A 13,856-nucleotide genomic window follows, 5' to 3' on the forward strand; every position below is an offset into this window, starting at 1 on the left:
ACATATAGCCATGCTTTGCTCATATTTCCCTGACACAGCTTATCATAAACCTTTTGATACATACAATGTTAAAACAATAGGTTTTATCAGCGACCACTATAAAAGATATTATGGACTCAAAAGTGTTATCTAATGTTAACATTGTGCTTTTAATAGTGAAATATACTATATCCTCCAATACCTACAGATAAAAGAGCCCATTAAGAAGATAGCTAATGGGGCTGCAAATATAAAAGTTCAAACTCCTACTTACCTGTGTGCGTTTTTACATGGCAATCCAGAGTAGACTTTACAGTAAAACTCTTTCCACATTCATCACATTTATATGGTTTTTCCCCAGTGTGGATACGAACATGCCTAGATAAAAACATGTTTTCCTGAATATATGTGTTGGTTAGCTTTCTTAAACAAACATATTAATTTCCATACCAATCACTTTGTATCTATTATAGATCTTTAAAAAAAGTTCGGAAGTACTTAAACTTAAATGTAAGGTTATACTACATACTCAGAGCTCTTGGAAAGAGAGTGTTCTGTAGGGGAGGCGAGATTTTTTTTATTTTTTTTTTATTTTTTTTTAAGATTTCTGCAATTCTTTTTCATTCTCCAAATAGATTTTTCATAGATATCAAAATTTTACTGCAATAAAAACCCACAATGTTACAAAACACCTGCATACAATTATTCATCGTAAGGCTTTTAAATTACTAACTTAATTCAGGGAAATGGAAATGTGAGAAGAGAGCAATTGTGGTCAATTCTAGAGAATGAAATAGCAAGGAAACATTACAGAGACTAATACGTGTAAGATCACTTTGGAAATGAAAAATTGCTATATAACTGCTACTGATTCTCCATAATGCATAGTGAGATAGACAAAAGTGAACTTGGCTATAAGAAGTTTGACAAAAAGCTAGTACTGTTAAATGTCCAGTAAAGAAATTAATACACCCAAAAGCATGACCCTCTGCTTCGCCTTACCTGACTAAATCGCTGGGTTTTTTAAAGCTTTTGGGACAATAAGTACAACAATTTGCGTATTTGGGCTCCGCTTCCAGTTCTGCATGCTTATCTTTGATCTCACTGATTCTGTCCTTTTCCGCAGCAGACTGGACAAGAACTTTTTCTGAGACTGTGGCACTTTCTCGAGGTCTAATTTTTGCCAGTTCTGCTGTTTCTTCCTCTGTGAAAGTGATGACACCAGGACGAGACTTTCTGGAAGCAGTTCTTTCAGAATTTTCATCATCTTCTTCCACACATACAACTATTTAAAAACCACACAGAAAATCAGTTTAATCTAAACTGCAATTACGAACACTAACACACCTTAATCAAAATCACAGTTATTGTATGATGTGTCTACATGGAAGAACTAAGGCTGTTTGGTGTCTTAACTATGGAAGTTTGGGTTACCTTTAAGTTTAACCTTAAAGCTAAATTTCCTGGTTTTATAATGCTTGTTTTTATGATAAATTATAACGTTTTGATAATGTATTTTACACCAAATTACTGATCAGTTTTCTCAACCTTAACTCCACTATGGGAGACTGCCTAGTTCAGAGAACACAGCTATGGGAGAGAGTATACTGGATTCTAACTCTACCCACATCAAAAAAAATTGTTAAATTAAGTCTGAAACACAGAATCTTTATAGTTAGTGAATAAGGAGTTAGAAAGAACCATACATGACTTTCAGATTTCAAGCTGAGTATCCAGGCCTGGTGTTCTGCAGAAAATCATTTCTTTACTTATACTTAAAAAAAAGGAATTTTTAGAGTTTTAGAGTAAAACTGCACTTTAAAACTCTGTAGAAAATACTGAAAGACCCAAAAAAATCCACTCTTGTGGGATCTTGAATTCATGGAAGTGTCCACACACATTTCCAATAAAAAGTGAGCTTTTTTGCTGCTATATGATCTGAATGAAAATAACCCTTTGTTTAGCTAGAGACTGGAGCCAGAAAAGGAGCAGATTGACAGAATGCGAAAGGAAGATCTTAGTCAAAGCAGAAATATTAAAAGTATTCTTACAAGTCACTTGATATCTGCCCCATGAAACAATTTTTAATAAATTACGGTAAGGTGCAAAGACCATTAATGACATTGGGATGGGATACCATGTATAGATGTATTGTAAACTATTGCTGGGTTGAATGTGTCAGACCTGTTCATAAGTATGTTCTGTTTCCTCTACTAGTTAATGTAAAGGAGCAATTTTACTTGCTTATTGGGCAAAAATTATAGTGCTAATATCACATGAATGCAATCCGCTGATAATCATTTTTGCCTGGTTTGCAGTTAAGGTCTATTACAGTTAAGAAAAAAAAGAAAAACAAACAAACAAACAAGTTGTTCACCTCCTCCTCCGGCCTCTCCAGTTGCTGCTACTGCAGAGGAGACTGTCTGGTGTTTTTTCATGTGCTTTTTGCAGTGAACAGTTGTTCGGAAGCTTTCGTCACAGAATGGGCACTTGTAAGGCTTCATGCTCATATGAGTTGCCATATGCCTGGTAAGGCTGCCATTGGTAGTGAAAGCTGTATTGCAAATACTACAGCTAAATGCTTTAACTCCTTAAAGTAACAGAAAAAATAATGTATTTTACTTGTCTGATTCACCTACACATAGAGAACATTAAGAGACAACAGCAACTTCCAAAAGGGAAGTCATATAAACAAATATGTATTTTCATAAGTGAGGCTTTTGGGTACTCCATGAACAAACATAATATTAAAAAGCTACTCCATTACCTGTATGAGTCTTCTCATGTGATTTAAGAACTCCTGAGGAAACAAATCCACGGCCACACAGCTGGCATTTATAAGGTTTCTCACCAGTGTGTGATCGCACATGCTGCTTCAAATGGCTGGATTTCTTAAAACCCTTGTTGCAATAGTCACATCTATTTAAACAAAGAAATGGTAGTTTTCAGGTTGTGCTATATTGATATTTATTATTGCCTTTTATTTGAACTCTACTGATGTAAGTCATTCTTGTTTAAACAAAGGAAAATGGCAGCGTATGTGTACTCCTATTCTTGAATGTATGTATTTTAAATCACGTGTCCTCAAAGTTTTTCAGATTTTGTGAAGTTATATAGGGAGTATTTGACCACTTCAGTTTAGTACAAGCAGCATTCACAGCTTTGATATAATCAGTAGTATTTTTTTGTTTTGCTATGGTCTAGTAAGATAATGCCAGCAAAGCAGATAAAACAATTCTGTAGGTAAACATACAGAGATATTTTCCAAATACACAGTTTTAGAAAGTATAAATTCTTCAGGTACAGACATGTGGTCACCAGGGGCTCTCTCTGTGGCCATGACAGCCTCCTGGGTGGTGAACGGGGGTGGAGGCAGCAAAGCATCAGCTGCCCTCTCCCCCTCCCAATTACTCCTGGATGCTCTGCCCTTCACCACTTCTGGAGACAGATGGGACATACAATGCTGATGAAGCAAGCAGCGAGGGTGCGTGGAGGGAGTAGAGACAGTGGGCACAGACCCCAAGCACCAACCTCGGGTGCCAACCCCCAGGCAAATGCTGACCCCGAATGCCAACACTGACCCATAACCCTGGCCATGTGACAGCAGCTGTGAACCCCAAGTGCAAACCCCCAGCCCTGGCTGCAGGCCCCAGTTGCTGACTCTGGGCTCTGGCGGGCGCAGGCTCTAGGCACCGATCCCTGGGTGCATAGCTCCAGCGCCGATTGCAGACTCCAGCGGGTGCTGGAGCTGAGTGCCTACCCCCAGCCCTAGTCATGCAGCAGCAGGTGCAGATCCAAAGGGCAGACCCCAGGTGCCAACCCCCAGCCACGTGGCATAGGGTGCTGATCCCCTGCGTTAGACAAGGAGCACCAATCACACGGCAGCTGGCTTCAGCGGGTGCTCGTCCTGGATGCCGACAATGAGCCCCAGTCACACTGCAGCAGACTCCACAGTCTCCAAGCAGTGGCCCTGGATGCTGACCCCTAGACACATGGCGGGGGTGCTGACCCCCAGCCCTGCTCACACTGCAACGGATGCTGGCCCTGGATGCCAACCCCTAGCTCCAGCCATGCAGGAGCAGGTGAGGAGCCCAGGTGCTGACCCCTGGACACGTGGGAGTTGACAATGATCCCCAGCCCTGTCAACACAGCAGCAGGCACCAACCTTGGGCTCCTGCGGGTGCTGGCCCAAAGTGCTGATCATCAGCCCCATGGCAGCACCCCCCCAACCCTCCATCCAGGTCTTAATTTGCCAGGATTTGCTGTGAAAAGTGATATTAACAAAGATACAAATATCACTTTTCACAGCACACTTGGCACTCACCAGCAGCCGCCACTCTCTGGCTGCCTAGCTTGAGCCCTGACACTTCTTTCATTACAAATTAAGCACTGCCCCCATCATTTACTGGGGGGCGGGATAGCTCAGTGCTTTGAGCATTGGCCTGCTAAACTCAGGTCATAAGTTCAATCCTTGAGAGGGCCATTTAGGGATCTGGAGCAAAAATCTGTCTGGGGATTAGTCCTGCTTTGAGCAGGGGGTTGGAGTAGATGACCTCCTGAGGTCCCTTCCAACCCTGACATTCTATGATATCCCTAGTTCCACCTGCCTCTCTGGGCTCCCCACCTATCACCCATGGGCCCTGCTGCCTTCTCCCCATTGTCCTGAGCTTCCTTCCGTGGCCTCAAACCCCAGGCCTGGACTGCTCCTTGCCTCTTGACCCTGGCGCTCCCCACACCACTGCACTGTGTACAGTTGCCCACATCACCCACCCCTAAGGCCCTGTTCAGTCCTGGTTAAATCCACATTGCCCTGCTGCCCCAAATACAGAAGTCAAAGTACTCCTATGTACCCGAGTGCCCCAACAATTGCAGAAATGTAAAGTTTTAAAGTTGTCTTGTAAATGCCATAAATCATAATGCATACTCATTCCCTTCCACATATTGCTACAGTTCAGCCAGAGCTGAATTACATAGGTGTGGTTTCCTTTCAAGTCACAAAACGTTTTCATACTGTGTGTACATCTCCCACTACTGTAGATCCGTAAGCAGCTATTGGTCAATGTCATCATCGACAACGTCACTGTGTAGTGTTTGAGCAGGCTGAGATTGTTTGTGGCAGAAGGCAAAAGACTTAAAGACACGAATGAATATCAAAGTTTTTCAACAAATCAGCACCAGGATGTGACCCTGAATGTGATATAGAGATGGTCCCACCTCCTGCTAAGAAAAGCAAAACATGGATGGAAGAAAAACAAACATTTCAAGACCAGTGGTAAAAGCAGTTTCTTGTATTTCTGAAGTTGTCTGATTCACTTTCTGAGCAAGCTGCAGTGTGCACTGCTTGTAAGAGAGAAATTCACCAAATCAAAATTGATGCAATGCAACATCAATATACCACTAATGCACAGGAACTTGAAACAGAACTACCATAAGGTGCAAACTGTTACATGATGCAAGACCCAAGTTCAAAATACAACAGCAGCAGCTCAGAGATTTTTTTGAATAAAGTGGATCAGATTTGCGTGGCTACTTTTAAAGTTTCACTACTTTTGGGGAAAGCAAGGAAACCATTCAGCGACGGAGAACTCCTGGGGAAAATTGTTCTGGTTGTAGAACCAGAAAGTAAGCTTTTTAGAGAGATACCACTGAGCAATGACACATTACAGAAGAGCACAATTGTGAAGGTGTTTTATGTCAGGTGAGCCTCAGAGGTAGGCCAACTGGCAAACACATTTTTGAATGTGTCCGGGACACAAAAGACAGTTACCTTTTCCTAATTGGTGTTCTTCAAGATGTGTTGCTCATGTCCATTCCATTGTAGGTGTGTGCACTCACCACATGCACTGGTGCTGGAATTTTTTCCCCTCAGTGTCATTTGTAGGGGACTGGCTCTGGTGCCCTCTGGAGTGGCATGCGTATGCACCAGTATAAGGGGGGCTGCTGGCTCCCCCCACCTTCAGTTCCTTCTTGCCAGAAACTCCCAACAGTGGGGAAGGAGGGTGGGTCATGGAAGGGACATGAGTAACACATCTTGAAGAACGCCAGTAACGAAAAGGTAACTAACTGTCTTTTCTTCAAGTGCTTGCTCATGTCCATTCCATTATAGGGGATTCCCAAGCAGTACCACCAGAGGCTAGTAGGAGTTCATGGATGTGTCGACAGAAACACAGTTCAAGGGGGTCTCTGTGATAGAACCAGTCACACATCTCATGTGAGAACAATTTACCCTGGACGCGAGGGTGGAAGGCCGATATGGCTGCCAGGTGCACCTTGACCGAAGAGAAGGCAAAGCCCTGGTGCTTTAAGTGAAGCAGGTAATCCAAGATGGACTGCAGAAACAACTGGGTTGGGGAGATGTTGCACTCCGATGCCCAGCAGGAGAAGAGCTTCCACTTCACTACGTAAGTTGCTCTGGTGAAGGACTTACAGAAGGCTCTCTTAGAAAGCAGAATCTTCCTAGAACAGGCCTGTTCCTCTGGGTTCAGCCATGAAGCATCCAAGCTGTGAGGTGGAGAGAGGTAAGATTTGGGTTCAGGAGCCGACTGCGGTCATCTGAGAACAGGTCTGGGTGGCTGGCCTGTAGCCACAGGGCTGCCACGGCTAGTTCCATGAGTGCACTGAACCAATGCTGGTGAGGCCACACTGGGGCGATCATGACAACTCATGATGTCCCCCTTGATTTTCAACAGGACTTAGCCGATAAGCAGAATCAGTGGAAATGTGTACATCAGGTCTCCCAACCATGACAGGAGAAAGGTATCAGAAAGGTTGCCCCTGCTAAGGCCCTGGAGAGAGCAGAACTGATTACACTTACTGTTCTGTCTGGTGGTGAACAGGTCCACTCAGGAAGCCCCCCACTTTTGGAAGAGTGCCTCGATTACCTCCGAGTGGAGTCACCACTCATGGTGATAGAAGGACCTGCTGAGGTGATCTGCCAGCCTCTTCTGGATACCAGGAAGATGCGAGGCTTCCAGGTGCATCGCATGCTGGATGCAGAAGTCCCACAGATGTAGGGCCTCCAGGTAGAGAGCCGATAAGCACACTCCCCCTTGCCTGTTGATGTAGAACATCAAGGCAATATTGTCTGTCAACATCTGCACTACTTGGCCAGAAAGCTTGCGTAGGAAGATTCTGCAGGCTAGGCAGATGGCCCTGTGCTCCCTGACGTTTATATGTAACACAAGCTCCTCCCGAAACCATGGCCCTTGAGTCTGCAGCATACCAAGATGTGCTCCCCAACCAAGGTAAGAGGCATCCAATATCAGGTAGACTGTGAGTTGTGGACTCTTGAAGGGCAGTCCTTCCAGCACCAACTTCAGGTCAGTCCACCACTGCAGAGAGGTATTTCGGGGTGACCGCGAAGACCTTGTCCAGGGGGTGCCTGGATGGGGAATAGACTGTTGGCTAGCCACATTTGAAGGGGGTGCAGTCTGAGCCTCGCACAGTGGACAACATACGTGCATGCTGTCATGTGACCCAGTAGTCTGAGACAGACCCAGGCCGTGGTGAGCAGATGTGTGGCAATGTTGGCAATTAGATCTGACATTACCCAAAACCTGTCATCTGGCAGAAATGCTCTGGCTCGGGTAGAGTTGAGAACCGCTCCAATAAACTATCCGCAAGACCCGGATTAATATTGATTTTTGTTAGTTTCTCAGCAGGCCCAGTGCTCAATAAGTGGTTTGCAAGCACCTCGATGCATTGGATCTGGACAGACCCCTGATGAGCCAGTCGTCAAGGTACATGTAAATTTGGATACCCCGACATCTGAGGCATGCCACCACCACCAGCATGCATTTGGTAAACACAACTGGCGTTGCTGCCAGGCCAAACGGGAGCACCACAAATTGGTAGTGGGCAGTCCCAACCATGAATCATCTGTGAGCACTGAAAATCAGTATGTGGAAACAAGCGTCTTTCAAACTGAGGGAGGTGTACCAGTCTCCTGGGAAGGAATGATGGACGCCAGGGAGACCATATGAAACTTCAACTTCTTGAGATACTTGTTAAGGTTCTGCAGGTCGAGGATGAGCCATAGACCTGCAGAACCTGTAAAACCCCGTATCCCTTAAGTGCAGTGGGACTTACTCCTGGGCTCCCACTCAGAGAAGGCCTTGTACCTCCTGGGAAAGCAGATGCTCATGACAAGGGTCCTGAAGAGGGACGGGGAACTGGCATGGGAGAGGAGGGATAGAAATAAACTGGAGGATATATCCCCCTGCTACTGTGCTGAGGACCCACCGGTCCAGTGTTACAGAGGCCCAGGCAGGGAGGAAGGTGATTGGCGGTTGGAAAATAACAAGGGAGCAGAATACAGGCTGGAAGGTGGCCCTTGAGCACACACTCAAAATGCCTGCTTACCACCCTGCTGGTTACAGGGTGGAGCTCAAGTGAGTGGAGAAAGCTGGCTGGGTGCCTTGCTGGTGCTTATAGCCCTTGCCCTTTTTCTGGAAGGGCTCTGACCAAGGTTAGCTGCTGAATCTATGGGTCTGTTGCAGCTTAAACCACCTCCTTGCCAGTTCCGGCATGCATAGGCCGGCCCAGGGTGCGCAAAGTGGCCCTCGAGTCTTTCAGGCCATGCAATTTTGCTGTCTGTGTACTCAGAAAACAGCACTAGACCATTAAATGGAAGGTTTCAGATGGACTGCTGAACCTCTGTTGAAAGGCACGACAATTGCAACCAGGACATCCGCCTCACTGAAATCGCCAAGGCCATAGTTCGGGCCATAGAGTCAGCCACATCTGAGGCAGCTTGGAGGGATGCCCAGGCTAATGCCCTACCCTTGTCCAGGATCACCAGGAAATTCTTCCTGGGCTCCTTCAGCAGCGTGTCTGAGAACTTGACCATGGACTGTCAGATATTTAAATCATAGCAACCAAGTAGGATCTGGGGGTTGGCCACTCAGCTGGAGGCTGGAAGTAGAACAATTTTTTCTACCCAAGAAATTGAGCCTCTTTGCCTCCTTGTTCTTGGGCATCAATCCCGGTTAGTCTTGTCTGTCATGTTCATTGGCTGCCAACGCAACTAGTGAGCTTGGGGCAGAGTGGGTATAAAGATACTCGTACCCCTTGGCAGGAACATGGTATTTCTGCTCTGCCCACTTGAAGATGAGTGGCAGTGAGGAAGGTGTCTGCTGCAAGGCCTTGGTGATTTTTGCCATCCCCATGTGCAAAGGCAGTGCCACCCTGGCTGGGGCTGCCACACTAAGTAAGTTGAACAAGGAGTCCGAGGGTTCTGCCAACTCCTCGGCTTCCAGCCCCAAGTTGGAGGTGACCCTCTTTCAGAGCTCCTGGTGAGCTTTGGCATTGTCCCAGGAAACTGGGTAGAGGGTCCTGCTATCGTCTCATCAGGTGAAGACGATGAGAAGGCAGATACAGGTGGGTCTGCCAACTCTGCTGCCACTACCACTGGAGCCTCATCCAAGGCTGGCTGGACCTGGGGAGCCTGCTCGGACTCCATGTCTGAGTTCGGGGGTGGGCAGTAGACTGTTGTCGACAGTTTGTTGGATGCTCCCAAGGCCCCTCGGGTTTCAGAGTTGCCAAGGGGCAGGCCTCTGGCCATGTGGCCATGCTGTCACTGGTTGCCAGCAGGGAATGCCGATGCCCGACAGCTGGCCCTGGCCCATGGGCAGAATCTCCTCCTCACTGTCAGAGCCCGAGGAGAGGGATACATGTCTGGGGGACCAGATCGGTACTGAACCTCCTGTCTACCTCAATCCTTTCGGCCCTGGTCCTGAGCCTGTGCTGAGGATCTGTAGGAAGGCAACGGATCACGGTGCCATGATCTCGGTGACTGGTTGTGGTGTTCAGTGGATTAGTGATGGAACCCCGGTGATTGATGCCTTATGCTTCGCTCGTGGTGCCACTCTGTCGAACGGGAGAGGGAGCATGAGCCGGCCAATTGACGAGTTGGAGACCGTCAACATGCTCGCGGTGAGCCGTACTGCTGGTCCGGCGACCAGTGCCATGGATCCAGGGACCAGCATCTTGACACCGTAGAGCTGTGCCGTGTGCTGGGTGAGCAGCTAAGATGCTTCCAGTACTGGGTCTCTGAGCACTGGTGCCATGCCTCTGCGGGTCTGTGCCAGTCCACTGGTGATCACCACTTCGAGCCTGAGGAACGCTGCCTGGAATCCCTGGACCAATGCTGGGGACTCCAGCAGGCCAGCCAGGCCGTGGGCTGGTGCCGTTACTCAGGCGAGCGTTGATGGGGCACCTCCTACAGTGAGGAGCGGTGCCGTAATGATGGGGATTGTTGGAAGGGTTCCAAGGCCAGTTTACTCCTCGAATGGGGTACATCCGTAGCCAGTGTGGGTGGCACTGGGAGGGACAGGATGGCTTTTGTGGCCAGCGTGGACAGCACCGCCAGGTGCCGAGTAACTCTGCCGCTCCCTGGGGTGGCAGGCAAGTCCTGAAGTGGGCTCGGCTGCTCAGCAGGAGTCAGGGCCCAACCTCCATCTGGGGAGGAAGAGCTGCCCCTCGTGGGTCTTTGCTCTCCTCCAGTCCTCTCCTTTCCCTTATAGGACATAGGAGAATGTCCTCTCCCGGCCTTTCTTTACTTTTTAAGCTGATATCAAGGATGGGGATCGGTGCCAGCAGCACACTCCGCACCAAACCCACGGTGCTGGGAGCAGAGTCTGCCCTGGTCGGCTCTGAGGCCAGCATAAGGGCTGACTCCATAAGGAGTGCTCAGAAACTAATGTCACGCTCCTTCTTGGTCCACTGTCAAACTCTTGCAAATGCAACACTTGTCGCTAATGTGAGTTTCCCCTAAACACTTCCCCATGGAAGCTGATTGATCACTGACTGGCACAGGATTTTTTGCAGCACTCATAAGGTTTGAAGCCCAGGGACCAGGACGTGCCCCATCCCTAGGCTAAGTCCCATTTGGGACTAACAAACTGCACCAAAACTACACTAAAGGAACTATAAAACTACCCATTTTATAACAACTATATACAAAAAAGTTTGCAACTGAGTATAGTTGAGAAGGATAGGCTTGCCGAGGCAAGGAGACATTACAGCACCGTCACTGGTGGCAAGAAGGAACTGAGGGTGGGGTAGCTGGCGGCGACCCTTACACTGGTGCTTACGCGCACCACTTGAGGGTGTTAGAGATAGTCCCCTACAGATACCACTAAGGGAAAAACTTCCAGCACTGGTGCATGTGGCAAGCACACACATCTGCAATGGAATGCACATGAGCAAGCACTCGAAGAATGGAGGAGTGCCGTGTTAGCTTTGATAATCTCTGTGGCTTGACAACTGATGTGGCAGCACCTATGGAAAGTGCATGAGTAGGGGTGTTGAACTGCTTCCAGAAAGGTACACAAACTTTTTTTGTTTCACTGTTTTGCCCACCAAGAAGTACCATATATACTCATTCATAAGCTGAATATTTTTGGTAAAAAAAGTGATGCATCAAAGAGCAGGGTTTGGCTTATAAACAGGTCTACACCAAAATTTGATGGATTTTAATACATTGTCATTTTGTTTACCTGGAGCATCTGCAGATATGGAGCCCCTCAGCTCCCAGTGGCCGTAGTTTGCCATTCCCAGCCAATAGGAGCTGTGGGAAGTGGTGCCAACTGCGGCCACTGGGAGCTGAGGGGCTCCATGCCTGTGAAGGCTCCAGGAAAACAAAACGTCCAGACCCGCTAGTGGCTTACCCTAACAGGCTAGGAGCCAAAGTTTGCCAACCCCTGAAATATAGGGTCAACTTATGAAAGAATCATACAATTTTTGCTATTTTTACCTATCAATCTTGAGGGGGACAGCTTATAAATGAATGGGCTAATGAACGAGTATATACAGTACTTGTCAGCAAGGCTTCAATGAAAAGTATGGATTGAATCCATCGTGAAAAAAATGCATCAACGCTGTCAACAAAGGGAGATTCGCAACTCTGAGCGAAATGAGCTGAGATATACACACAGTGCTGCTGAATTACAACCCAGCCCGCTGGCTTAGTTTTAATTACCCTGTACAGAGGCTGTTTGAGCTCCAAGAAGAGCTGTGAAGTTTAGAATAGAGTTTCATCAAAAATAAAGTGCCAAAAGCAACAAGATCCAGAAGTACATGGTTGCCTGCTCTTTTTGAAAGAGTTTTTACCAAAGCTTGCTTCTTTAAGCCTGGAGCTTCAAAAACCTCAGCTAACTATATTTGATAGCATTGAAATAATTAATATGTTTAGATTGACAATCACCAACATCGTCCAGCACCTACAAGAGGAACAGGACTTCTCAGTTTTTTTACTAGTTTAATCAGTTTCTCAGCTCTCAGGATGAGAATGTGCAGCATAAACGTGGCTTAGCTGTAACCAAATACCTAAGTATCCTCTTGGAGGAACTTGAAAGTCGTTTCAGTGAGGGAAACTTTTTCCATCAGTACACCTTTGTGACTGACTCATTCAACAATTCTGGTCAGGTTTTTTGCTGCAAACAAACTAACTGCCTGGCAAAACAGATTAGCTTCCTTTGACTCTTTGGATTTAAGTGATCTCAAGTTTCTCATGGAGAAAAAAATGAATGAAAATATACTTCAGTCAACCCAGTGTTACAATATAGCAGTTCTGAAGTAACATGTACATGTTTGAGGACACCTACAAGCCTCTAGTTAAAGTTGCTTTGTTTTTCTTATCCCTGTTTTTACTACTGTGCTGGCATTCACTCCATTGCATTTTCTGAAGAATAAGTACCGAAACTGCCTCACTGATGCTAACCTGGAAATTTCCCTTCTAGTTTCACAGGGAACCAGAGAGCCTGCAGACTTTCCATTCAAAGAACTCCTGAACTTTTGCAAATAGTCTGTTCCACACTACTATTATTATTTGGACTTCTATTATGTCAAAGCATTTTTAAGTTTACTTCAGAATTGTTGTACAGACCAAAAATGCAAAAGAATTAACAACAAAGACAAGAATGTGCAAAGCACCTTATTTGTATTTCTATACTGTTTAGGTCCAGTAAAGAATAAAGACAACTGAGCATTATTTAATTTAATCATTGAGTCTATAAAAAAAACTACATAAATAGATTACAATGATTTGGATGTATATATATGCATATTTATTTTTTTTTCCTAAAGTTAATAAAGTATTTTAGGAAAACAGTGTCAGTGTGCCCATCACCAATAATTAGTGGCTGAACTCTGAGACCACCAAAAAATTTGTTGGGAGAACTCTGATCTAAAATGTCTTATCCCATTAGAATTACCTTCATGCTGCAATGTATTTGTTACATTCTTTGTGCTAGACTGATTCCTCTGGGTCTTAATTGCAGGAGCTGGTAACTCTTAGACCCTTTGGATGGGTTCTATTTATTGTTTAATAAAAATATCCTCGGTCTTCTGGTTTCTCCAAATCCCATCACATGTAACTCAAATCCTTGTCCATCTTAGGGCTTGTCTTCACTATGGAGCTAAGTCTACGTAAGTTACGCTACTTCAGCTACATGAACAATGTAGCTGGAGTAGACGTAGTTTAGGTCAACTTAGCCCAGTGTCTTCATGGCACTGAGTCAATGGGAGACACTCTCCAGTAGACTTCCCTTACTCTTCTCGGAGAGCTGGAGTACCGGGGCTGACTGGAGAGCACTCTACCATCGATTTAGCAGATCTTCACTAGACCCACTAAATCAATTGCTGCTTCATCAATTGCAGCAGCGTTTATCTCCCTGGTAGAGGAGACCAGCCCTAAATTACCTAAAACAAGTGCAACCGCAACTTAAAGTGGTGCAACAATGGTGGTATTTTGTCCAGAATCATCAGGAAACAACAACAGAATTCAGTTCTTAATAGCTCTAGCACATACACACTCTGTGAGCTTGGACAAGTTACCTAATTTTTGTGTTCCTCAGCTTCCCCAATTGGGAAATGAG

General features: G+C 45.9%; 1 protein-coding gene across 11 annotated transcripts in view; it reads right to left on the bottom strand.

The window, feature by feature from the left end:
- ZNF236 (zinc finger protein 236) overlaps positions 1 to 13,856 on the bottom strand; it is a 194,944-nt gene that overhangs the window by 83,542 nt on the left and 97,546 nt on the right. For all 11 annotated transcript variants that reach the window (XR_003999074.1, XM_030552614.1, XM_030552613.1 and 8 more), the window contains exons 19-22: positions 2,747 to 2,898; positions 2,357 to 2,569; positions 982 to 1,264; positions 254 to 357 (exon numbers count right to left, since the gene is read on the bottom strand). Coding sequence is in view for 10 of the 11 variants with exons in the window: in XM_030552614.1 (XP_030408474.1) it covers positions 254 to 357; positions 982 to 1,264; positions 2,357 to 2,569; positions 2,747 to 2,898 (752 nt within the window). In the remaining variant the exon portion in view is untranslated. The remainder of the gene's footprint in view (positions 1 to 253; positions 358 to 981; positions 1,265 to 2,356; positions 2,570 to 2,746; positions 2,899 to 13,856) is intronic.

The sequence above is a fragment of the Gopherus evgoodei genome, chromosome 2, assembly GCF_007399415.2.
Source record: "Gopherus evgoodei ecotype Sinaloan lineage chromosome 2, rGopEvg1_v1.p, whole genome shotgun sequence".
NCBI classification, from domain to species: domain Eukaryota; kingdom Metazoa; phylum Chordata; order Testudines; family Testudinidae; genus Gopherus; species Gopherus evgoodei.